We start from the raw sequence: 25,558 nt of genomic DNA, 5'->3' as shown, positions 1-25,558 counted from the left end.
ACACCCTAAAAATACAGGGAACTCTGTTTTGCTTTTCAGCCACCACCAACTCAACTTACTTTTATAACGGCTGTAAAATGTAATTCTGAACCCAGTCTGCAAGGACCTGGGGACCCAACGCTTTATGTCAAATGAGGACAGGAAACCCGGTGATGAGATCCGAAACAGTCTCGTTTTATTTACACACAGACCGACGTATTTACAGCCCCAGACACGCTATGTACACAGCAACACAGGAGGCATTTGCCCCCACGGCGGGCACTGCATAAATTAGATCATAAATATGAGGGTGAGCCCCACCCCAGGGCACAAAACATTGTTCCAAGACTCTCAGGGGATCCTCCCTCCCTCCCCCACACTGACAGGACCGTGAGACCCCCACCCACCCAGGGACACATCAGGGGCGCAGGGGGCCCGAGGACCAGCCCCACGGGCAGCCACAGACGCCGCAGGGCACAGGGCACCGGCCCCACCAATGCACTTCCATGCAAGGGTCACGTTCATTCCTTTCGCTTCTGACAAGAATTAGAAAAATGGCTTTTATGTAAACAGTTGTTTTAGTCACTGACAACGTATTAACTTTTAACCACCATGCCTGACCCAAACTTAAGCCTTTCCCAGGCTGGGCGCTGAGGCCCCAGGAGGCCCCCTGCACCTCCTTGCTGAGCTCAGGACCCAGGTACCCACTTGAAAAAAAGGGCAGCCCCGCTCTGGGACCCCATGATCTCTACATTGACATCAGCGATTTCCGGGGACTAGACTCTTTCTCCACCTTCCCCCACCGAAGACAGCTGCTCTGATTGGGCAGAAAGGTCACGTACAACCGCCCGGGCAGCTGAGGGCATGTGCACAGCACGGGGCTCTCACCCCAAACCCCAACGCCGCCATGCCACACGCGGGCACCCCCAAACCAGAAGAGCTGAGGGGGGAGGGGGATCTGCAAAGCGAACGGTTGTTCAGCTCTATGTCCCCATGGGGCCCCTGCAGGCAACTCGGACGTGGCCTGAGGCCTCCTGCCGAGCCCCTCCCACGGCCAGCCCTCCCCTTTGGGGGTGAGCCCAAGGGTGTGAGTGGGGGCTCAGAACCCCCTCTCCAGGGTGGACCAAGCCCTGTGAGGCATGGATGACTCCGGAAGGGCAGCAAGAAGCAGTGACAACTTGGGCGAGCCGGGTCACCACCTCCAGGGACCGGGTCCGGCAGCGCAGACAAGAAGCCACCGCAGTCAGGGGCTCTCAGGACGGCCCAGGCCACCCACCCACGGCAACTTGTTGTCCAGCAGAAGGGACACCGTCTCCACGGGGAGCCTGGCCCAATGCAAACACGGCCTCCATCCCGGGGCGGCCGCTGGCCCCTGGTGCCCTGGCCCCAGGCGGCACGTGGAGGCTGCTGCGCCCCTGGACAGACGGACCGCGTGCCCACGCCTGCGGCTCAGCAAGGACCCGGACACACGGGAAGGGGCTTGTCAGCCCAAGAACGTGGCTACCAGTTTACCGGCTCCAGGAGGAGCGCGTGTTCCTTTCTCTTCCCGTCAAACTGAAGTGAACAGGATGGGAAAAGCACCCCCGGCGCTTCGTCCCCGGGGGAGGCAGGACCTCACTACCGAACAGGGACCTCGGCGGGGCGGCCTCGCGGGGCTGCTGGGGAGAACCACGAGCGGCCGGGGGCTCGGAACGTCCCGGGGAGGGGCGCTGGGTCTGGGCCCCGAGCCCTCGGAGAGCCGGCCAGGACCAGGTGCCACACAACGTGCCACGGCAGGGCGCACGGACAGGAGCCCGGCCAGGCCACGTCTGCCCCACGCCCCGGGTCGGAAAGGTGCGTGTCCAGAGGTCGCTGTGCTGGTGAGTCCCTGGCCCCGGCGCGGGCCGGGCAGGGGTCTGAGAAGCTTCCCGTCCCGGGCGCAGGGCGAAGAAGTAGCACCATGAGAAGGGCCCTCAGTCGCAGGCGCGGAGGCCGCAGGCGGAGAGGGCGCGGGCTAGGCCTCGGTGGCCGGCGGGCCGCGGCTCAGCTCCTTGATGCCGCAGAGGATCCTCTTCATGTGGCCCACCTTGGTCACGCCGAGGTCCTGCAACGAGAGCACAGCCCCTGACGCCAGGCGCCGGCGCCCCCGCCGACCGCCCAGCGAGCACACACAGACGACGGGATGTGACGGTGACGCCCGGTGCAGAGAAACCGCCCCGCACACCCTCCTGCGGTCCCGTCACTGACGTGGGGGGCGGGACAGGCCCCCCACGCACCTCTGCCCAGGATGGGGCCCTAAGACGGCGCCGCCTCTGCCGTCCCTCCCGAGGCCGGGTGCTGCGCTGGAGGAGCCGCCGCCCCCAGCAGCCACGGGGGCTCCCCGCCTCTAACCGTCTGTCACCGACAGAGGGGACGCTGTACACCGGGTCCCTGCACCACAGCGCGCTCTTCAGTGACCCAGCTCACTGTCCCCCTCGGCGGAGCAAAGCAGGGCGCCCCCTCATGTCTGCTCTGGCTCCGTCTGGCTGCGGGGCCGCTGGCCCACGTCACCCCGAGTCACGCGCACAGGACTGAGAGCCTTGAAGGGCACCCAGAGGCTGAGACATGGCCGCGTCGGAGGGAGGGGACAGGGACCCGCACGGAAGCCCGGGCGGGGCAGTACCTTGAGGTCCCTCCGCTCCAGGTGCAGGAGCTCGGGGCCCCTGACGTCGTGCCGCGTGAAGGCGTCCCTGTACTCACGGAGGCCGAGGCGCTCCAGCCAGGCAGCCACCTCCTCCGTCCCCCAGAGGTGAGCTGTCAGAGACGGAAAGCGGGGCTCAGGGGGCGCCCGCGCCCAGCACCAGGCAGGCAGCAGCCGGCACCCCGAAATGCCACGGCAGCAGCTCCCCAGGCGCTCCAGCAGCGTGCACCCCGAAATGCCACGGCAGTAGCTCCCCAGACGCCCCAGCAGCGTGCACCCCGAAATGCCACGGCAGCAGCTCCCCAGGCGCTCCAGCAGCGTGCACCCCGAAATGCCACGGCAGCAGCTCCCCAGACGCCCCAGCAGCGTGCACCCCGAAATGCCACGGCAGCAGCTCCCCAGGCGCCCCAGCAGCGTGCACCCCGAAACACCACAGCGCCGGCACCGGAGACACCCGGCAGCAGGCTCCCGTGCCCCCGGAGGGCAGCGTGGCTCTGACCGCGCTGAGGCCGGCTGCCCCTCTGCCTTCCAGGGCAGCGCCCCGACCTTGCGCGTCCCTCGGCTGCTGCCCACGCCGCCCAGACCCAGGCCGGGCCACGGCTCAGGGCGCTGGGGACAGCCGAGCTCAGGGCCGACCCACGGGCGCAAATGCTAAGCTCCAACTGACGGACACGAAGCGAAGTGCCCCTCGGTGCCGGTTCCCGTGGCTTTCAGCACCCACAATGGCTGGTGGCTGGGTCGCCAGAGGCGCGGGGGCTTTGATTGGTGAACTGATAAGAAGGTAATCAGCAGCCCCGCCGAGGAAGCGGGCGTGAGGATGAGCTGTGTCTGTCTCGTCACCTCTGCTGCCCTCCCCACCTCACACCCCCCGCCGTGGGCCGGCAGGTGGCCCAGTGGCCGGTCACCCAGAGTCCGCACAGGGAACAAGTACTGTTCCCTGAGGTCAGCACCCAGCGCAGAGCGGGAAACCAAGAGACTCCGCGCAGGCCGTGGGGCCTCGGGGAAGAGCCGCGCGGCCACGGAAGAGCGCGGCGGCTGGGGGCGCGCACAGCCTCGCGCACAGGACGGCAGGTACCCGGCGCTCCCAGGCTGCTGTGGGCGTCTCTGTTCCTGCTGTTCTTCTCCTTCTTGAACTTGGTCACCAGGCGGAACTTCCCACTGCGGCTGCGTTTGGAAAGATCCAAGGTCACGTTCTGTGGTGCAAAGTGAGAGACACCGAGTCAGAGCCCACCCCCACGGCCGCAGTCACACCGGAGCGGGAGGGGCGGGGCCGGGGGGAAGACGCTCTGCTCCGGGCTCACTCTTGTGTTTTTCCTTCATTTTTGTTCCTTTTAGTACCTTTTAAAAGCAGTGCTTGGTGATCACAGAGTGCATTTTCGTACTCTAGTTTCCATTGTATAACATGCATTTCGCGTGTGATTAAAAGGCTTTGTGAAATTGTTTGTATGTCGGTCCCGTTACGGGAAGAGTTAAACGGGTCGCTAGCCCACCTTCCAGGGCTGCACAGCAGGCTCGGCCCGGCGGCGGGGAGCGCGCCCCGTGAAGTGAAGCCTTTCCTGCGCTTGCACTCTTTCCTTCGATTTCCTGCCCAAGGCAGAGTCTCAGAAGGAGGGGAGCAGGCGCGACCCGGGGCCATGGCCCCTACTCTGCCGCCACCGCCCCCACAGAGCACTCCGGGGGCCTGGCAGAGCCATCACAGCCCCGCGTCCCCGTCACTCAACTCTGTCCTCCCCGTGGTCGGTGGCCCGCTCTGTGCACACACGGCCCGTGCACAGCCTGTGCGCGCGGACCGCCTGCCGCGCTCCCACGGAAAGCAGAGCTCACCTCCCCTCCAGCCCGGCAGCTTCTTCCGCCCTCGCGGGCCCGGAACCCGCCCCAGGGCTCTGTCTCCCTTCGTCCCCACACTGACCCACGACTTGACTTCACGGCTCTGTGACAGGGACACTGGGTCCACTGAAAAGACTCCAGAGGGCTTTTCCCTGGACTGGCACGAAGCCTGGAGCTGGGAAGTAGCGAGCATCTCCACGCTGGGAAGGCGCCGTGGGGCCGCTCCCGTCTCCCCTCGCCCCCTCAGGGTGGCCTTCACGGACGTCCTATCACAGGCATTTTATGTTTTTAAGTTCTCTCCTATGAAAGGGACTGCTCACAGAAATATTTTTCACCAACCATTGTGAGTACTCAAGAGACTTATTTTTACTAATTTCTTATGCTTGGCAAAACTGTCAGTCACCGATTCTAATACCAGCTGCTCTGCAGGCGACCTGCCCAGCCGGCTCTCTGTCCTGTCCCCAGTGAGGGCTCCCTGTGGCCCTGAGGACGTGGGCAGGAGGCCCCCTGCTCGAGCGTCTGGACCACTTTCAGGCCTGAGACGGTCCCCGGATGAGCCGACCCCTTCCTCCCCCACAGATGCCCCCGCCCATCGACAACCTGCCTACATCCAGGGCTTGCCCAGAGGACGCCAAATGGCCTTTCAATCCCTCTGCACTTTCCAGCTGGAATTTTTTCACGACGTTTTATTTTTTAAGAGAGAGGGGAAGGGAGGGAGAAAGAGAGGGAGAGAAACATGGATGCACAAGAGAAACATCAATCGGTTGCCTCTCACACGCCAACTGGGGACCTGGCCTGCAACCCAGGCAGGTGCCCTGACCGGGAGTCGAACCCGAACAGGCAAACTTTCGGCTCGGAGGCTGGTGCTCAATCCACTAAGCCACACCAGCCAGGGCTGGAATTCTTTTAAAATAATTTCTTTCATCAACTATTTGACTTAAAGAAATGATTTGTATGGATCTCCTGATAATGCTGTTCATGAGGTAAAGGAAGTCCTGGCCTCCATCCATCCTCAGCGAAATCTGTGTGGAGGGAGAAGTCACCCGCGTGGACAGGGCAGGCCACGGGAGCACGGGGGCCGTGGCGGAGTGACGGCCCAAATGCCACTGTGGGTTAGTATCTGAGGCCTCCCTGTGCCCTGACTGCGCTGCTCAAACCACCCCTGACAAAGACCCAGCTTTAAAACCCCCCAGTCCATAGTGGATCGCTGCTTTAAGGAAATACACTGAATTACCAGAAAAATGAAACCACAAAGAACATAAAAGACACAGACTGTCAACTGCTTTCAAGTTTCTCTTCCTCTCCATTTCCATGACCAGTAGAGCTTGGTCCAGAATGGGATCAGACTGCAGAGCATAAATCCTCTCTGCAGAGAAACACGGCGGAAGCGTGTATGTGTACACCACACACACAGTTCCCTTCTGCTGCCGTCTGCTCAGAGGCTGTGGTGGGCCTCTTCTGCCTGACTGGCCGTGGACTGGCAGTGAGAGCTCACACTACAGTGGGGCTTCATCACTTCCATTTCAAGAAATTTTCATGTTACATATTTTGTGCATATAAATCAAAATTAAAATTAAAATTTGGGGGGGTAATCACTGAAAGAAGAGCCAGCGAGTACGTATTCCCAAACTAGCAGAGGGACAGAGAGAGCTGTGTGGGGAGAAGCAGGGCCTCCTCAAAAAGGAGAAATTAAAAGAAACAGAAAAAGTGGGACAAATAGAAAGCACAAAATATAATAGAATTCTGCCTAACTGTGTCAGTAATCACTGATGATACAAATAAGTGTAAACAGACCGAATCTCCGGTTAAATGGAGGGCCAGACTGGATGGAAGCCCGATGTTTAGTGATATGCTGTTAGGAGAGACACTCCAAATAAAGCCTGAAAGTAAACCATGAAAGAGAGTATTCCAAACATGGAATAACAAGAATGACCGAAGGTCTTTACATAATGATTAAATCTACATGTACCCAATAACATGGCCTCAAAAATACATAAAGCAAAGCTACACAAAATCACAAAGATAAACTGAGACATCTGTATTCGTGGCCAGGGAGGTCAACTCAAGATGACAAAAATATAAATTTTATAAAATTATTTTATCTTACCAACACAAAGGGATCCCTCTGATCATTTATTGCCTTAGGTGTGCAATTCTGTTTTTATGTTAACATTATTACTGGAGTTTCCTTACTGTGTTTTTCATCTTCCTGTGTCACAGGTTTTCATTGTGGGTATGGGACAGAAAATGGGGCTCTATGACCAGTATACTGTTAGAGTCCCTTTTTAACAAAATCTGAGAATAGTTTGCTTTTAAGAGTAAAATCTGTATCATTTTGTGTATCTTACTTTTATGTCATTAGCTACATTCTAGTTCCTGATTTTCTTTTATATTTTGGTCCTTTATAGTGGTTTGGAAAGATAAAATCTCTTCAATTCTACTAGAAACTACCTTTATGTTTTAAAAAAATGTTACTGACTCTACATTTCCCTGGCTGTCGAAGTCAGAGACGTCGCTGGAAGGTCCCTCGACCTTCGGGGACTTCCACGTGCCTTCACTCCTGGCCCGAGTTCTCACCCAGCCCCCGCTGCGCTGTCCACTTCACTTGGATAATTCAGTCTGGAATTACAGGGCTGGGTTTCCGTTACATCCGCTGCATATTTTATATATTGTTGTTTTAGTAATTTTCTTTTAAATGAAAATTTTATCTCGCTATAATTAGCTACTTAACCACCTGCAATGGTAGCCTGTCCTGTTACCAAGACGCCCCCAATCTTAAGTTGCTGAGTCCTGGGGCCTGACTGGAAGGCCTGCGGCCTTTTCCACACGGGCTTTGCGCACAAACACCTGCGAATTCGGAGACGGGCACGTGGGCCGCCGCTGCGCCCGCCCCTGCCCCTCCCCCGGCTGGCAGCAGGCAGGGGTGCCCGGGGTCAGTGTCCACGTCTCCTGTGGGACACGTCACCCCAGGATGAACTTCTCTCCTGGCCCACTCCGTTCTCTGTCCCTGAGAGAGAGGCGGTCTAGGGTTTGCCTGTCCAGACGCTGCCCATGACCACTGACCACCCCGCAAGCCCCTCTCCCAGGCTCTGGCTGCCTACTCTCCTTCTGCAGGAGGGGACCGTACCCCAGGTCATAGCCCGGGGTCCTGTCTACCCCAGCACTAGGACCTGGGACATGTTGGGAAGTCTCCAAATACAGGTAAAAGAAAAGTGTGAGTGGGAACCACACGCACCAACTCTGTCCCTGTCAAAACAAACTTCTAGGCAGCTGCCATTTACCTGACCCAGGTGTCTCCCCAGTCGGGCAGACAGTGGGGCTGGGCTCAGCCTTCTTCCCACCTGCCCCCTGAGCAGCCACGCAGCTCCGTCTCCAAGGGCAGCATGCGCCCCAGCCACCAGGGTCGTCCTGGACACTGACTCCTTCCTCCTGCCAGGCCCTCTCTGTGCCTTGCAGGCATTTTACTAGAGAAGTCTCGAGAAGCCACATCGGGGACTACAGGACTAACACCATCTTTACCCCGAGCCGCACGGAGCACCCTGGGAGCAGGTGTCCGAGGAAGCATACCGCGGCCGGGGCGCCAGGCTCAGCCCCGTGGCCCACGTACCTCTTCGTCACTGGGCTCCGGGGGCTGGCATAGCCAGGGGGTGTCCGCCAGCTTCCGCAGCTGCTGGTCCATCTCGGCAAGAGCAGCCCCGAGCCGCTCCTTCTGCGGGGGGTCCAGCTGCTGCTCCGCAGGGAGGGGAGACACGGCCGGTCACCAGCAGCGAGGTGCTGGGGCCGCAGCCCGTCCCCGACGCTGGGCCCCACTCCCAGAGGCCTTCTACAGACTTCTGGAAATGGAGTCCCAGGGCACTGGCGAAGGGGTCAAACTCAGAGCCTCCCCTCTCAAGGATTAGGGTGAGAGAATTACACTCTCCTTTCGTAAACAGTGAGGCAAACCCAGCTCGTCTGCCAATCACGCCCGCAGGGCTGACGCTTCGCCTGCCCCCGGTGCCGGGGGACCCTCTGTCAGCCGAGGCCAGGAAGCGCTGCCCATTCCTGGCCGCACGGGACTTTGGAGAGGAGAGGAAAGGGTATGAGGACCAGCCTTTGGGGCCCCTCTCCAGCGTGTGATTTTCCCCAAGTCCCTTCACCTCCTCGGCCTTCCACGTCCTCATGGCACCTCTCCCTACTCTGGCTTCTGTGACTCAGTAACCGCCCCCCCCCCCACCTACCCCAGGGCTTCCTGGCGCTGCCGCCTCAGCCAGGTCTGCAGAGCTGCAGACGGGCGACAGGCACGCGGGCCTGCGGGGCCCAGGACAGTGGCCCATGGCAGATGTCTACGGGGACAAAGGCCTTCCCGCCCGCAGGATCCGATGTGTCGGAAAGGACGGGACTGAGATGTAGCCACAGGATATGTGCCCCAACCACATGGTCAGGCCTCGTGACCCCTGAGGCTCCTCCCAACAATGAATCTAGATTCTTAAGGCCAGGAAACCTGGACTAAAATGTGCTGCCCTTTGGTGTGACCATGGCCACGCCACACAGCAAGAGCGCGGCTCCGCGGCTCACCAGGGCCATCTTCCCGGCCAGCAGCAGCTCTGTCTCGCTCCGCAGGGCCTTCATGTTGGCCACCATCTCCAGGACAGAGCCACAGGTCAGCCCCTGAGAGGAACAGAACACACACCATGGAGCAGGTGCGCAGGCCACGCGCGTCCAGGGGAGACGAGAAGAGCACACGCACCTCTGCGGTTCTGGGCTTGCTGTACACACGGTCCATGGACTTGGAGCTGGCATTGACTGCGTGGGCAAGCTCCTGCTCCACGTCTCGGTGGGACTGAGCTATCTCCCGGATGCTGGAGAGAACGAGACGCACGCACTCATCAGGCCAGAAGGGGCCTGGACATCACCTCGCTCTCTGGCATAAAGTGGAGGCAGTAAGCGGGCCGTTCCTAGGAAGCCAGGTGGGTTTTCAGATCTGTGAGCTGGCTCTGAAGACACCCATGGGTTTTAAGCTTCCGTCTACATAAAGTCTGGGCAACCTCTGAAAGACGCTAGTGAACATGAACCAAAGCCAAGCAGAAACCCCGCTCAGCCTCGCCAACGGTCAGGGAGGACACGGCGCCTGCATCCCAGTGACGGACCTGAGCTCGGGCGTGCCAGCGGGGAGGCGGCTGACCTGTGGATGAGGGCCCCCGCTGCCTGCCCAAACTGGGCCATCTGGGTGGCCTCTTCCTCGGACAGGATCTCCGGGTGCAGGGAGAAAGACGGCGGGCGAGGCAGCTCGCATTTCTGCTTATCTTCCCAGGACTTCAGCGTGTTCTCAAACGCCTAGGGCACGAGAACCCAGCGTCACACTTCCCGCCGTTCCCGAGAGGCGAGTGCGCATCTACCAACAGCACGCAGGCCTGGCAGGCGAACGGGCTGACGGACGGGGAGACCGAGCTCTCTTCTGCACTGGGGGAGAGCTAGGGCCCTAGGGACTGTCCCCTTGGCTTAATTCTTACAGCTACAAACAAATAAGTAAACCCCCAGACAAAACATGAAAATCCCTGACTCTTGGTACAGAAAGGCGCGGGTGTGCCCGCAGGCGAGCCCAGCCCTGCCAGCAGCGTTCTTACCCTGTCTCGGGTGAGCATCTGGGCCCGGTTCTTGTGGATGATCCGGATATACCCCGGGGGCTGGACCCAGGCCTCTCCGTCCACCTGCACCGGTACCCCCTCGTCCCCCAGGATGGAGATCTTCACCGTGCGACACTGAGCAAACATCACAACCGTTACTGGGGCACCGAGCTCAGCCCAGGAGCCGTACAGTGCTGTCCTGTCCTGCACACTCCTGCTCACGCCAGCTGACCTCTGGGGCGACAGACACCACACCCACAGCCAACCCTACAGTCACAGCATCCCTTCCAGCTTGAAGCTCATGGACCACCCCAGGGGGCCCTCGCCCAGCACTGCACCTGTGACTGCAGTGAGACCTTGGTGACCAGACACTAGCACCAGCCAATGGCAGTGGACCCGTGGCTTCCAAGAGCCACTGGGTTCCTGTGCTCACATGAACACACCCAGAAGAGAGCAAACAGCCAACAAGTGGCTGAGGACGCACTGCCCCTATTTTTAACAAAAATAATGCAGCCAGGAACCCTGGCTGCTGTGGCTCAGTGGATTGAGCATCGGCCTGTGAGCCAAGTGTCACTGGTTCGATTCCCAGTCAGGGCACATGACTAGGTTGCACGTCAGGTCCCCAGTTGGGGGCACAAGTGAGAGGCAACCACACAGTGATGTTTCTCTCCCTCTTTCTCCTTTCCCCTCTCTCTAAAGATAAATAAACAAATAAATAAATTATTAAAAAAATAATAATAATGCAGCCAAAGATTTATAATTATGAAATACAAGCAGCCTGCGGTGGGGACAAACTGGGCAAGGTGGCCCGGGGTTCAGGTCAGCTGGTGTGCCGGCTCCCCCGCAGGGCTTTGTGCATAGAAGCACCACCCTCCCGCATCCCACAGACAGACAGACCCCTCCCAGCCCAGGCCCAGAAATAGGGAACAAGGAAGCCGGCCCCCCCGGCCCCTCCTAGCTGGACCGAGAGCAGCTGGGTGAGGCCACGCTTTCTCCGCTGAACACATGTGCGCAGTCTGTTCCCAAGCCCAGGCTGCCGCTGCTGAAAGCTGCAGACCCGGTCTGAGCCCAGGCCAGGCCTATCGCACCTCCCCCCACCTCAGTGAGAGGGCTGGGGTACAGGCGGCACCCACAGGGAAGGGCAGGAGGGGCAGGGCAGGAAGCTCAGGCAGGGTGTAAGTGGGTCCCAATTCTGAGCACCCATTCCTTCTCCTGGGCCCTGGGTCAGGATGGCCTGACTGAGGCAGGCGCAGTGTTGAGACTGAGGTTCCAGGCAGGGCCCCGTCTCTCCCAACGTGTGTGAGCTACACAGCCCCCCAGGTCCTCCCTGCCGCCAGGACCGCGGCTGATACCTGCGCGATCCGGTGATGCTGCAGCTTGATGACCCGGGACACGGCCATCTGCATGCTGCCGAACACAGCGACCACCTCCAGGATCTTGTCGTCGAACGACGGAGCGGTGAAAGTCTGGAAGGCCCGAGTCAGAGGTGACCAGGGCTCCCCCTTCCCCGAACCCGCAGCCCCACGCGCACCTCACACGCCGCACTGGGGTCCTGACTGAAGCAGCAGCTGCAGGTGAACCCGTTACTGAGATCCTGAAACCAGCTGCCTGGGATCAAATCCCTCATCTGCCACTTCCTAGCCTTGTGACCTTGGGCAAGTCACTTCATTGCCCTGTTCCTCAGTTTCCTCATCTGTAATCTGGGATAACGCCGGCCTGTATGCTGGGACATGCCTCCAAGGGTTGTTACAAGGACCGAGTCAGCACGTGCGGCTCAGAACAGTGGCCAGCACGTGTGAAGGGTCCGATCCGCGTTAACCGCCTTCATTAGCTGTTCCGTACAAAGGAAGCCACGCCCTGGTTAGAGCCTGTCAGTGCCACCGGAGCTCTCAGCATAAATCCCAGTTGTCCCCTGGCGCACACAACGCCAAGGGGGCTCCAACTTCTCGCGCCCCACCCGCTGACAGCGCCATCCGTCCGAGAACCTTCTCTCCGCCGCGCCACCCGGCCACTGTGCCTTCCGCCCGCTGCGCCCTCTGCCTGGAGCAGCCTCCCCCTCACCCCACACCTCTCTCCCCCACCACTCCACCTGACCTGGGTGACCCCAGGTCTCAACACAGATGCCCCCTCCTCCTAGAAGCATTCCCAGATCACCCCAGGTCAGGGTTGGGACTGGCGTCTGCATCTCACCTGTGCCTCTGACCACACCCGTTCTCCTCAGCCTCCCTTCTCGTGAGCGGGTCCCCACCTGTCCTGCCCACCACCTGCTCCCACTGGCAGCACAGGAAAGTCAGGGTGCCCCCATTCCTCTGCATTGCTGACAGGGGCCCAAGTGCTGATGCTCTGTCAGGGCCCCACGTGGCTGACGCTCCTTGAAGGGGCTACCCTCTGCTCACCTCCCCCCTGCTCCCAAGCTCAGGCCCATGCCATCCAGCACCCCTGTACGTACATCATCTTCCTTGGTGCCCCCCCAGAAGTTGGTTCCTCCGGCATAGCTGGGAATGTTGAGGACAGCGATGCCCTGCAGACTGGGGAGCGGGATGGGCCGCCCGTCACACTGAGCAGCGGACATGCGGGACAAGGAGAGAAAAGAGACGCAGGCGTCCGTCAGTCCTCCCGCACCAGCAGCCCGCCCCCGGACTGAGGAGGCCACGGCCGCGCTGCCTCCCACCAAGGGGTCCACAGGGCAGAAGGGCCGACAGGACTGCGACGGGCCCCCGACTGCCTGCAATCGCAGGAGACAGCCCAGCTCACCTCCAGCAGGACCTTCTGCTCCAGGTTCTTGTAGGTTCTGTGCAGCAGCTCCCTGGTTCCGAGCACCCCATACCACATCATGTTCTTGGTCCGGCTCCTAGACACGCAAAGAATGCACGTGGCTGGGGCTTTCTCTGTACATTAACTACAGTCACTGCTGCACAGTGTGGGGGAGGCACCTGACCACAGATGGGTCGGACGCGGCAATTCCCTACACAGTGACATCCCTGTTAGGGACCTAGGGAAGGTGAGCACAGAGACACCCGTATTGACAGGAAAAGCAGCATTTCCCAAGAAGTAATCATACCCTGAAGGTAAGAAGGTTAAGACACGGTAGAACCTCACCCAAATTTTATAAATCACAAGCTTTTCTGACTGTAAAACCATGCTTACCACACAAAATCGGGAAGTACAGGAACATGCAAGTGAGAAAACCACCCGCATCCCCCGCATCTGTACGTGCTGATGGCAGGTGCTTCCGTGTGTCTTGCCTTTCCTGAGCGCGTGAGCTAGAGGTGGGGAGCCGGCCTACAGCCTCGTTGCCCCCCGCCGCCCCCGCCCGCCTGTCTCCCTGCACGGAGCACGCGGCCGTGTGCCCTGAGAGGGGACTGAGCTCTGTGGGCGCCACCCTGCGCCCCTCACCGGAGCAGCCCCTCTGACTGCGCTCGGCTTGCTCCCCCTCCCAAGCTCTGGTCACACAGCAGCGGCCTCCTGGGGACGGAGCGGGGACGTGGCCTCGCCCAGGCAGGCTGACGCCGCCGGCCCAGGGAAGGCCGACCGGGGGCAGCACTGCGCGCTTCCTCCCCCACGTCACCCTGTGAGCTACGTGCGCTGTGACGCCCTCGGTTGCTTCTGAATGACTCAGCTCAGCTCCCTCTACACAAAGCCCCAGCGGGTCCTTTTTAATTTCTGAGCATGATTCAGTTTTCCGAGAAAAGTCCAAATACACAAAACACGCGCAACTCCTTGAGTGAGTGTGACTCCCTCCTTCTGGCACCCCCAGCAGCCCCCCTCCACGTGACGGCGGCTCCTCCGCCGGCCGCCAGGAGCCCCACAGGCGAGCACATGGGCAGGTCTCCACGGGGCCTCCTGAGCCCTGTGACAACGGCTCTCCTTGGCCCGAACGGCGCACCAGCTTCCCCCCTCCCTGTTCCTGCAGAACGCCGCACCCAGCCGGCCTCTTCCTCCAGGGGGTTCCTGGGAGGGGGGGGGGTGCTAACTCCCACCTCTCAGGGGACTTCCACATTAGCCCAGGAGGAGGGCTCCCCATTTCTTCCATCCTGTCCCCAGGCTGGGAGGGGCAGGTAGATGGTAATTCCAGAAGGAAACGGAACATCCCCAGCGAAAGCCCTCAGGACTGTCCTCTTCCGGGGGGTGCGAGCTCAGGGCCCTGATCCCTGCCCAAGCAAGACCCTGAGCGCCCAGCTGAGCCTAGGACGCACGGACATGCTGAGCGACGACGCTGGGGACTCTGCCGGAGGAACTTCTCAGCGCACCCCACGTTACGCTCCCTGATGGCAGACTGAAGGAAGACCTACGGCTCCCCTAAGACTCGGCCCCTGTGCCCTCGACCAGGGTCACTCCCATCCTCATGCTGGATCTGCGCCAACCTGGCCCACCCTAGGGGAGCCCTCCTCCAAGCTGGCCTCCTGGACTTGCGCCTGCCCTGCCCAGGCACTGAGGCTCCGGCTTTGCCTGCCGCCCCGGGACCCTGGAACTCCCTCACAGACCAGAGGAGGAAGGAGGCGGCGCCCACCTGCACTTCTCCGGGTGCTCGTCCCTCTTGCTGTTGAAGTCCAGGGATATCTTCGCGTCCAGGCCGATGCCGAGGTAGTTGTTCATGGCGCACTTCTCCGTGTAGCACTCCCTGCAGAGGTTCAGAGCGGCTCCAGAGCCTGCTTAGCGGCTTCACCCAACAGCCCCCACCCTCGGTTTTATTGAGAAATAATTCATATCCCATATAATTTCCTCACTTAAAATGTGCAATACGATTTTTAATGCCATCAGTCACGGAACCGTCAGCTTAGACTCACTGCATCACCCAGAAGAGGTTCCACGCCCTTGAGCCAGCATTCCCAGGCCCTCCTGGCCCCGACAACCACTGGTCTGCCCCCGGTCTCCCGGGACCCGTCCCCTCTGGGCAGTTCATACAGAGGGGACCCCACGATATGGGGCCCTTGGGCCTAGCTCCCTTCACTGCATCATTTTCAGGGTCCACCTCAGTGTCTCCTCCCCTTAATGGCCAAAGAGCCCTCCACTGCGGGGACAGCCCTGTTGTGTTTACCCACTCACTGGTCCGTGGACACTCGGGGCCATTACTTGTCCACACCAGTACACACACGAGCGTGGACGAGTTTCGTCTCTCTCGGGCGCCTCCCCAAGAGTGGGGCTGCTGGGCCACGTGGAAACTTGGTTCTGAGGACCTGCCAGGCTGTCTGCCAAAGCGGCTGCCCCATCCCGCGTCCCCACCAGTAACGTCACACCTGATGACTCTACGGCACATAAACTTTGGATCTCAAACATCCATCAGTCATCCCTCAGCCCAATTAAAACATGTCTCCATCCCAACCTCACGGCAACACTTTCCTTTCCCATGTCCACTGCGGACAGAAATACTCCAGCTTCTCACCCTGTCCGGCCACAGGCTTCACACCTGGAGCTCCATGGGCCCTGACTCCCCTCCAGGCAGGTGGGTGAAGGGAGCAGCCCCTGATCCTCCACCCAGAGAAAGCGGCAAGGAGACAAGTATGTTCCTGACATTCCCAGTGGAAGTTCCCAAGGAAATGCAATAGGGTGGGTGGGCCTGGGACCACCACTTGGGCCAGAGCTGTGCTCCATCCCCGGCAAACAGGCATTTGCAGCCTGGTCACAGATGTAAGCACCGCGCGTGCGTGTTTTATGACACATTCAGTCCAAGCTCCTAAAAGCTGGATAAGGGCAGGGCTCTGGACAAAACCGAGACCATACGCCATCCAGTCCTTACAGGCCCTGGGAAGAGAGGGAGCCAACCCAGGGAAGGGGCCTGGGATAGGAGCACAAGCGTGGAAAGACCAGGCCCAGGGCCAGGAGGGGGCGGGCAGCAGAGGCCTGGGCAGTGGGCCGGGCAGGCTCCAGGCTCCTGGGGTGACGGGTGATGGAGTACCCCAGCCTGGGTGGAGGAAGGGAAGCTCTGGCCTCCCCAGGTGAAGGAGAAGTCTCCCCCGTCTGGAGGGGAGAGAACGAAGAGAAGCCAATGGCCGCGGCTGCCAGACGTGGAACCTCAGGATCGCAGGAGAAGGGAGCAAATAAAAGAAATTCAGGAGGGCACTCAGGAGGCCCCGGGGCTCTGCTCCGAGGGCAATGGCTCTGGTCTTTCTGAGAAACAGCATCAGGAAGGGTCAAGACCAGAGCCCAGGCAGCCTCAGGAGGGGCCTGGAGTGAGAAGCACACAGGCAGGGGGCAGTGGCAGGTGCGGGACGGGTGCCAGGTATCGGGCAGGCCAGCAGCTGGCAGCGGGTGTCTGCACCAAGGCCCCTTCCCGGCACACTGGCCTGGCAGGGCTGCCCCTCAGCACACTTCCAGTTCCGCCTTCCCCAAACCCAGAGTCCCTGTCAACCACCCCTTTCTCAGGTGCCCTCCCCCACCACACCAGACAGGTTGGCAACTTTCAACCAAGTGCCACGTCTCGCTAGCTGCCCAGAGCTTGCTCGCAGCCAGCCAGGAGGAAAACCTAGAAGAACGAGTCTTCGTGTACATCAGTGTCCGCACAAGAAGACTCAGCTCAACGGCTGTGTGCAGCCCTCACTGCCTCGGGGCCTGGGGAGGGCACAGGGCAGGTAGTGCAGAGCAGCCCGGGACTCTCCTCCCCACATGTCTGAGCCCAGGACAGCATCTCCCCGGGGACCCCAGGAGGAGGGCCTGGCCCAGGGACTGTGGCCTTGGCGGGGTGCGGGCAGACCGTACAGGAGAGCAGTGGGGCAGCGAAGGGGAGAAGGCTGGTGGTCAGAGGAGGCACCAACGTGGGGCCAGCCAAGGGTGCGGAAGTGACGGTGAAGGACAAGGGCAAGGTCAGCTGCCAGCAGGAGTTTCTGAACCTCAGACACTACATCTGTTCAGAAGACGCTGACTCGCGACCACCAGGGACCTGAGAACGAGCCAAGACAGGCTCCATGCTGTCGCCCCATCACGGGGACTTCCCGACCACACTCGCTGGCTGAGGCTTCGCATTCCCAGGTTTCCCTGATCAGCAGACACCAGCGGAAGAGGGTCCCCTAGCCAACTGCTCCCCAAGTTCTCTTGTTAGTTCTGAACCAGTTTCCCATGATCTAGCACTCTCTCATCAACGCACCCCCTGGGTTCCCGCCATACTCACAGGTTTTCTGGTTCGGAGTTGAAGGGATCAGCATTAATTAATAAGCGACTGATGACTGAGCCGCCAGGCAAGGACCCAGACATCCCAGCGCGAACGTCTGTGAGGGAGACAAGGGGAGAGCTCCTAAGTTCTCAGGACGTTATAATTAAACGTTCCTAAAATAACGTATAAACATGTCCAAATATTGCCAATGAGTAGTCTAGGGTCAAAAATTACCATCATCAACCTGTACTCATGAGACAAGAGTAAATACACTGGGTGGCAGATATCAACACGGATGAGACATCGAAAGGCAGCTTATGAAGACAGTTCTCCTTAAATGTAAGAAGTGCCACCAGAATGATCCCTTGAGTCCAGCTGTCCAGTGTGAGAAGGCTGCATTCACGAGGAACAGACATCAGGGACACTCCAGGTGACGAGGACCTACAAGCCACCGGCATCCGTTCAAAGCCCTTTAAATCAGACCTTACAGCGGAGGGGAAGCCCTGCTTTTGCACGCCCTATCCACACATGCCCCCCAGTGACGGCTCCACACTGGGTCACCAAACGCTTCTCGTGTCCGAGAGCGCACCCCCCAGGGGCCCCTGGGTTCCCTTCCTGTTCAGTTGAATCACGAGAAATCACCAAATGACCCCAAGGAGCAGACAGTGGGGCGAGGGGGCTGAGGACTCTGCCCAAAACTGGTCAAGGGAGCCCAACCGGCCGTTTCGACCCCTCGTAGCTCTCCCTCCTTGAAGACACCAAGTCTTGTCACAGCCCGCCCTCCGAGGGGGGCAGCAGCAGGAGAGAGGGACGGGAGGCGGCCCGGGCCTGCTGTGCTCCCGCTGCCATCAGGCTAGAGGCAGTGGCGCGACCCTGCCCGCCCCACCCTGCCCCTCAGCATCACTCCACTCTACCCCACAGCACCCAGCTCCAGGGTCGCCCGCCCCACACCGCCTTTCTAGGACCCCCAGGCAGCGGCGGGGGCCACAGGCCCTGTGTAATTAACAAGGGCACTTTCGGTGCAGTGATGAAGTCAAATGATTTTATGAGTCAGGACCAAATTGCCAGTATGTTCCCTGGCTCTTAAAATAAAATGGAAGCTGTTTATTTCAGAGCTTCCCTTTTATCAGGTAGCAATCTTACTACAATAATTCTAGGTTTTCTGGAATTGTTTGTTATTATTTTTTAGTCAGTTATTAGAAACCCAAAAACTCACGGGACCAATCCCCCGTCTCCTCCTCTCCCTTCTCTGTTCTTTCACCACAGGCCCTCCTGTGACGCATGAACTTTTTTAGGCACTCTTGACCCACACATGAGCTGGGCTGGTCCCCTTTCTGCCAATCCCTAATTTTGCTTAAAATGCATTTGGATCTATTTCTGGGGTGCTTACGATGCCAGGCACTGTAATATTTAAAACCCACTCTTTCCCCCTATGCTAGGGTTAATTGTGTATGTTATTATATTACCTGGTAATAAAGGCTACATTTATTTTTGTTCCTTTAAATAAGTAAATAAATAAAGAAAGGCACTTCCGCACCGTGACCTAACCCTGAAAGCTTATCTACTTGCCCGTGGACCGACAGACTCTTGGAGGACAGGGACCCGATCTCATTCATTCCCACAGCCCCAGGCAAAGCCCCAGGCCCCGGACCCGGCTGGTCGGCAGGTTAGCGCCCCGATGCCCTGCCACACACTCGCTCGGCCGCTGGGCCTGGCCCCTGCGGGTAGGGACACTCACTCGGGAACAGGATCTTCGTGTTCAGCGCGGGCAGGCCGTCCCGGTTTCCTGACTGGGTAGGAAGCGAGGCAGAACTGCCTGGTGACAAACTTCCTTTGCTGATCAGCTTCTCACATGGGGACTTGGACACTATAAAAACAGGACACAGAGCTGGAAGACTGCAAAAGAGACCGTGACTGACTGCTGGGAAAGGGGCCCGGGGAGGTGAGGAGCTTACACGCCCCTGCTCAGCCCAGGTGGGACGGGCGAGACAAGGACGGACGCCGGAGAAAGAGGCGAGGGGGCATGAGGAGAGGCAAGTGGGTCTGAACGCCCTCTACAGGGGGACTGAGGCCACCAAGGGCGAGGCCGGGGCAGGGCATGGAGGGGCAAAGCCCTAATCACACGGAGGGCTACGGAGCCCAAGCCAAGAGGAGTTCTGAGTAGTAATGACCATGAAGTGGCCTCTAAGGCAGACACCTCCCAGTGGCTTGTTGGGCGACAAGAGAGAGGCCACGCCCAGCAGCGGGGACGGTTCTCTGCACGAGGAGCCTGCGCTGGGGACTGCGCCAGGAGAGCAAGGGTCCCCAGGCAGACGGCCCATGGGGCTGGCCAGTGCTGTGGCCACAATGCCAGGCAAGGCCAGCTCGGGCTCGAGCAGAGTTCGTGCATGCATGGCATCAGCTGGCTGCAGCCAGGAGGCCCTGAGCTCCACTGGATCTGGGGTACACAGGGAGGTTCTGGGGAAAGCACACTTCTCAGCAGCAGGGCTCCCCTGGAACCCCCATCTGCCACCAGACGACCCGCGCACAGCAGCTGGCGCACAGAAAGGCCACATGTTCCTGACTTTTCTGCTGCCAAGGGGCCTAAGCAATCACGAGGAAGCACCCTACGATCTCCCTGGGCAAGCGGCCTGAGCATCACAAAGGCCCGGCCGCCGCGCCGAGGCTCAGCCGGGCTGGCAGGCTGTACCTTTGCGGAGGCTCCTGTGCTTGGCAACCCCGCAGCTCTCGCTGTGGCATACTCCGTCGTCCGACTTCAGGTCCTTCTTCTCCTCCGACTCAGAGAGACCTAAGACGATCCTCTCCTGCTCCTGGGTCTGGGCATTCTGCTCATCAACAGCTGCGCAAGGAAAGGACGTGTGCGGCTCAGCCCACGCACATCAGCCGCGGACAAGGCCAGGCTGAGGGAGGGCCTGCTGAACAGACTCCCCCGCTCGCCTCCCAGTCTGATTCGTCTCCAAGTGTCCTCTTGGCTGCAGCTTAGACCCTGAAGCTCCCAGCTCATCCTCACTGTCCACCCCGGACCCGGCACCCCGCAAGTACCGGGGCACCAGGCACCTGGGCCGGCAGTCCGGGGAGGAGGGCCCAAGGCTGGAAGACGTGCAGAGAAAGTGAGTGAAGGATCGAGAGCCCAGAGCACTCCTGGGGGACGAGCTGAGAGCCCCTACCTCACGCACCCACCAGTGCATAGGTGGAAGGTCATGACCTTGTTATTCTCACCGAGGCCAAAAGCAGGTTGATATGCTCAGAGTAAAAAGGCGAGGGCTGGGGATGTGTCAAAAGCAAGTGGAACAAATGAAATGGTTTCTGAAGGTAAGGAGGGAGGAGAGGCCTAGGACAAGAAAAAACCTGCTGAGGAGGGGGCTGTTGGGGGCAGGGGGAGTCCTGGTGAGGTTGAAGGCCATCGGGTTCACAGGTGAGTGTGGTTTTTCAGTGTTCTCATTAAAGCTTAGCAAACCAGGTCTAGAAAAAGGGAGCGCCTGGCCAGGCGAGCCCTTCCTCCTGCGTAGGTCTGCCCACCTTCCCCAGGCCCAGGCTGACCAGGGACGGTCAGCAGCGGCAGCCTGGACCCAGGCCCCGGGCGCCCTCTGCACTACAGCCAGCCCGGCCTCAGGCCCCACGGTGTGCACGGTCCCCCCACCTCTCTGACCTCCTCCAGCCCCTCAGTGCAGCTGTGCCCTCGTCCAGCCTGTCTGCCCATCGTCTCAGGAAGGGCCCATCCCCCCAGGTATCCTAGGAGCACCTCCTTTCTAAGCACCAAGGCTCTCCTCAGAACACGCCCCCCGGGCAGCCCGACCTCCAAATGGACAAGGACACGTCCTGCAGGGCTGCACCCGAGGTTGGGCAGAGTCCCCACAGGTTAGGTCCTTTCCAGGGAGCAGGTCCCCTGTCCAGGGATCAGTCTCTCCAACACGCTCCTTGCGTGTGCCCTCCAGGCCCCCTTCCACCCACCGAGGGCCCCCTCCTGGCTCTGCCCCCCACTTCCTGGATCCCAGCTCTCCCTCCAGACAGCAGCGTCTTTACATCAGACCAAGCTGGGAGCAGGGAGCAGGGCGCAGGAGCCGCTGCCAGCAGGCAGTCCAGAGGCGCACCGCACAGGGCGGCCAGAGCCGTGGGCTGCCGGGCCGTGCCTACAGGGAGGAGGCCTTTCTGTCGCCGCGTTAGGAGGAAGCCGGGCGTGCCTAGCGCGTGCCTGGAGAAAGCGCCTTGTTATGAAGGGACCACTACCTTTCTCGGTGTGCTCTATGATCTGACGGATCGCCTTCTTCAGGCTGTTGGCCCGCAGCATGAGCTGTTCCCGAGGCCGGAATATCTGTGGCCGGGCTGGGCATGCCGACCCCACGGCGCGGTCCACGGTCGAGCCGCAGCCGCTGCCGCTGCCCGCCCCCTCTCCATCTTCCGCCTCCTCGGCAATGGTGGGCGGCGGGGTGGGCAGAGAGGATGAGGCCTGGGACTCGTCGTCCAGGGTCTTGAGGAGAGAATCCAGCTTCTCCTTCAGGACAGAGCACTGGACGGGAACAGACAGAGTGGAACGGGGTGGAATGTAGTGCCCCTCCGTCCCAACACCCTCCCAGCCAGGGACCCAGGGGACAGACCTTCTTGGCCATGACCTCCGACTCCTCTGAGCTCTCGGTCGTCTTCTCGTAGGCCTTTCCCACCCGAGCCACGAAGTCCTTCACCGTCTCGCAGAGCACTCTGTGGCGGGAACGCAGAAAGACGCCGCTAGAGTGACAGTTCTGGCTGGGACCCCGGCGCCCCCAAGGCTGTCAGCACTCACTTCGCCGATGAGATCACCACCGAGTGCTGGTCGGAGGTCAGGATTTTAGAAAGATGGGCTGCAACCGAGTCTTCATAGAAGAGAATCTGCTGCACCTACAATTACCCCAAAACAGGGAGGGGTGACTGTCAGTGCAGCCAGTGAGTTCCTCACCCGCCACCCCCGCGAGCCCGGCTTCAGCTTGCTGCCCTCGCCAATCTGAGACCCACTAGTACTATTGGAAAGATCACAACGCCTTCGTGAAGATGTGGACAGGTGGGCCTTAATGAACAAAACATGTCAATAAAAACTTAGCACCATCTCAGGCTTCTTTCCTCTTCGGCCTGAGGGTCACCACAAGCAGCCTGTGCCAGGAACGAGACCCTTCGCTCCTGCCTCCGCAGGCAGCCCCCTTCCCTTCGGCTCCATGCACAGCAGACGACACGCCTGCCCACCGGGGGGACGGGGCCTGGCCCCTCTCCTTCCCGCGATGTCAGCTCCCCTGCCCACTCACCACTGCCTGCTGAGACGGGAGAGCTGACCCTGTGGGGAAAGCCCCTCCAGCCCCCATCCCAGGGATCAGCAAGCTGCTCTATCGACCAGACAGCACCCATCTGAGGCTCTGCACACACATCCTTCCTCTCCTAGGAGGCGCAGACCCTTCTCTGCCCGCAGGCCGGGGGCACAGTCTGCCAATGGCTGCCCAGGCCCACGGCGCGCCAGCCTGCTGACAGGCAGGCGGCCGTTGGCAGAGCTCTCTCCCCCGCCCAGCAGCAGCCGGCTCACCCGGGGCGGGAGCACAGCGGTGTGCCCAGGGCCGTGCCGCCGCAGGGTGCGGAATGAGGAAGGCAAAGCCGGGGCCCTGCGGAACTGGTAAACCACAGTAACCACCGTGAAATGGAAGGAAGGACTAAACGCTGAGCCGGCACAGCTAACTGCACAAGGAGGCAGCGTCAAGGGCGATGGGGCGGGAGCAGGTGCGGGGAGAATGGGGAGTCCTGCAGCGCTGTCACCACAAAGGACCCCAATCCTGTTGACAACCGGGAAGCCCCCACATGACCTCAAAGCCCTGGGATGTCGGAGTCCACGTGGCTCCAACTTAACCCTGAGCCTCTGTGGGTCTCACCTGGGGCAGCACATGAGAGCACGGGAGGCCGGGGCTGGGGGCCCAGAAACACAAACCTCGGAGCCCTCGCTGAGGTCCTCAGTGCCGGTGCCGGTGGCCGAGGAGGAGGCCTTCCGGGGCAGCTTGGTCTCATAGGCCAGGACGCTCCACCTGCACAACAGACGTCCCAGCAGTCGGCCCCGCCTCCCAGGGCAGGCCCCGCCCTCCCGCCTCAGGACCTGGGGCCCGGTCACCCCACAACTCTAGCCCTATCTGTGAGCCCTTTGTCTTGGCTCCTCACAAGGCTAAGAACGGATGCCACTCTGGGACAGAGGAGAAACGGACCCCATAAGCAGAAAGCTACCAGCCCTCAGACACCCCCCGTGCAGTGGAGAAGAAAGGGGGGTTGCGGAGGGAGGCAGCCGAGGTCACACCTCCTATGGCGACCACGGGACCCAGGGAGGGAACACGAGGCTTTCTCAGCACCACCAGTTCACCACAGGCTCCGGTCAGTGGGACTCCAGACAGGAGCTCAGAACCAAAGGCCGTTCACCCAAGAAAGAGGCCAATGGAATTTTAAACACACGGAGAATATGTATCCGATACTTAAGATTCTTCTGGGAACAGAAGGAGGGGAAATGGGATGGCCCAGCTGTGAGCAAGTAGCACTCTGCTCGCAGGCGTCAGGTGAGGGCTGCACTGGCCAAAGGGGACAGGGCCACCTTGCCCAGTGGCCTCGCTGGACCAGGCTTGGCCTTGAGAGACCTGATCACTCGCTTCCTAGCCTGTTATCTTTTCCACAATCTTGGTCAGAAGTTTATAAAGACTCCCAGGACAGCACCTTTACACCTAACTGCGGAGGGCCTCGGTCTCCAGGGGACCCGTCTCCCCCCGCCCCCGCCATGCCGCGCGCAGGGCACCCCTCACCTGTCCAGCATCTTGGTGCTGGCCCTCTCCAGCTTCTCCAGGATCTGCGGCAGCTGGGTGTCGTCGTCACAGGCCGCACCCCAGCCTAACACGCGTGCCAGGTCGTTCCCTGTGCCCAGGGGGAGCACGCCCAGCTGACACTGACGGAACACGGGGGGAAGACACAGCCATGAGCCCGTTTGTTACTGACCGCGGGGCCGAACTAAGAGCTGCCCGAACGGCGTGGCGCTGCCCCTCTGGACAGAGCCCCAGAATGAGAGAGACGGCCTTCCAGATCCCACAGGGACGTCCTCGCTCGGCCCCAGGCCGCGCACACCTCACCTGCTGCCACATGGGAACGGCCCCCTAGGACCTCGATCACCGAGTCCCACCCAAATCCCCTTCCCTCCCGCGCACACAGCTATGGCCACAGCCCCGGCCCTGACTGCTGAGTACCCGAACCCCCGAAGAATAATTCTGTGATGCCCCACCCACCACGCCTCACTCCCTGAAGCCAGGTTCCTCTTCCACGGACACCTCTAGCGTCGCTTCCTCCTCTACGTCCCATCAAAACAGGCACTCGGTCTGGTCACCAACTCGAGTCTCCCGGTGCTCAGCCAACACCCCTCCACCAGCCGCTCCCCAGAGAGACCCCATACACTGCTCAGGCCTCAGGCCCCCTTGGGACTCCCACCCTAGAGCTCCCACCACGCCAAGTCAGGGCTCGGGAAGCTCCAACTGCCACGTGCAGTGTGCGGAAGGGTCATTGGTCCTCCCTAAGCCCTGCCAGACCACAGTCACCTGCCCCGGCCACCAGGGAGGCCTCACCACCTTGCTGGGGACAGTGAGTTGGAAAGGGAGGACCAGGAAGCCTGAGCACTAGGTGGAGAGGACCCAGCACTGGCTCCCCAGAACCTGAAAGAAAAGGCAGGAGCAGTGGCATGAAGGCACCGAGTTGATTCATCCAGTTGGAGAGGTGACCCTCCTGCCACGTGAGAGCTCCATCAAGAGGAAGGTAATGAGGAGAAAGTCAGGATGCAGAGAAGGAAGGAGCCAAACCGGGGCGCTTATAAACTATGTTAGGAAGTCTGGACTTCATCCTAAAGCCAAGGGGCCATCAAGGGACTCTCAGGGCGTTCACGAGCAAAGCTGCTGTGGGGAAGGTCCCCGGGGAGGGTGGACGGACAGAGGCCCAGAGACAGCAGCACACAGGGGTGGCCTGGACACTCTGGGTGGCAGCACTGAGCCCGGCAACTAAGCAGGAATGAGGAGGAAGGGCGAGACTGAGCAGGGGGCTGGGGGGTGTCTCAGTGCAGGAAACGCTGGGCTTACGTGGGGCGGGGCAGCCAGGAAGACTAGGAACACCGGAGGCGTGGGGTCCAGGGGAAGCCGGGGCACAGGGGGTGACCGAAGCTCAGGTGCCACGGGGTGGCCCAGAGGAGGGAAGAGCTCACTGTGCTCTGCAGACTAGATGAAACCTGCTTTCCCGACCAGTGACAATGAACTTGTAGAAGATCATCCTGGAAGTCACCAAAACTTAAGGGACCTGAATGGAGTGCCCCAACTTCACCACCAGGGGGCAGCATTCATCCCCTGAGCAAGTGGCCCCGAGGGGGCTGAGCAGCTTCAGTGCCGG

At 60.4% G+C, this 25,558-nt stretch overlaps 1 protein-coding gene across 1 annotated transcript in view; it reads right to left on the bottom strand.

Annotated features, from left to right (window-relative positions):
* Positions 1 to 650: 650 nt before the first annotated feature.
* Positions 651 to 25,558, bottom strand: part of DGKD (diacylglycerol kinase delta) — a 92,271-nt gene continuing 67,363 nt past the window's right edge. The window contains exons 11-30 of the mRNA XM_090285038.1: positions 23,944 to 24,083; positions 23,094 to 23,187; positions 21,933 to 22,027; positions 21,751 to 21,850; positions 21,383 to 21,662; positions 19,845 to 19,994; positions 18,894 to 19,022; positions 17,174 to 17,270; positions 14,579 to 14,689; positions 12,823 to 12,919; positions 12,518 to 12,625; positions 11,421 to 11,534; positions 10,069 to 10,203; positions 9,627 to 9,778; positions 9,192 to 9,303; positions 9,020 to 9,112; positions 8,073 to 8,192; positions 3,714 to 3,831; positions 2,621 to 2,751; positions 651 to 2,062 (exon numbers count right to left, since the gene is read on the bottom strand). Coding sequence (XP_090141164.1) covers positions 1,973 to 2,062; positions 2,621 to 2,751; positions 3,714 to 3,831; positions 8,073 to 8,192; positions 9,020 to 9,112; positions 9,192 to 9,303; positions 9,627 to 9,778; positions 10,069 to 10,203; positions 11,421 to 11,534; positions 12,518 to 12,625; positions 12,823 to 12,919; positions 14,579 to 14,689; positions 17,174 to 17,270; positions 18,894 to 19,022; positions 19,845 to 19,994; positions 21,383 to 21,662; positions 21,751 to 21,850; positions 21,933 to 22,027; positions 23,094 to 23,187; positions 23,944 to 24,083 — 2,466 coding nt within the window. The 3' untranslated portion in view covers positions 651 to 1,972. The remainder of the gene's footprint in view (positions 2,063 to 2,620; positions 2,752 to 3,713; positions 3,832 to 8,072; positions 8,193 to 9,019; positions 9,113 to 9,191; positions 9,304 to 9,626; positions 9,779 to 10,068; positions 10,204 to 11,420; positions 11,535 to 12,517; positions 12,626 to 12,822; positions 12,920 to 14,578; positions 14,690 to 17,173; positions 17,271 to 18,893; positions 19,023 to 19,844; positions 19,995 to 21,382; positions 21,663 to 21,750; positions 21,851 to 21,932; positions 22,028 to 23,093; positions 23,188 to 23,943; positions 24,084 to 25,558) is intronic.

The sequence above is a fragment of the Furipterus horrens genome, unplaced genomic scaffold (genome assembly GCF_987537825.1).
Source record: "Furipterus horrens unplaced genomic scaffold, mFurHor1.1.pri manual_scaffold_1, whole genome shotgun sequence".
NCBI classification, from domain to species: domain Eukaryota; kingdom Metazoa; phylum Chordata; class Mammalia; order Chiroptera; family Furipteridae; genus Furipterus; species Furipterus horrens.
Note: the sequence above shows the minus strand (reverse complement) of the source record. Positions and strands in the feature narration are given on the sequence as shown.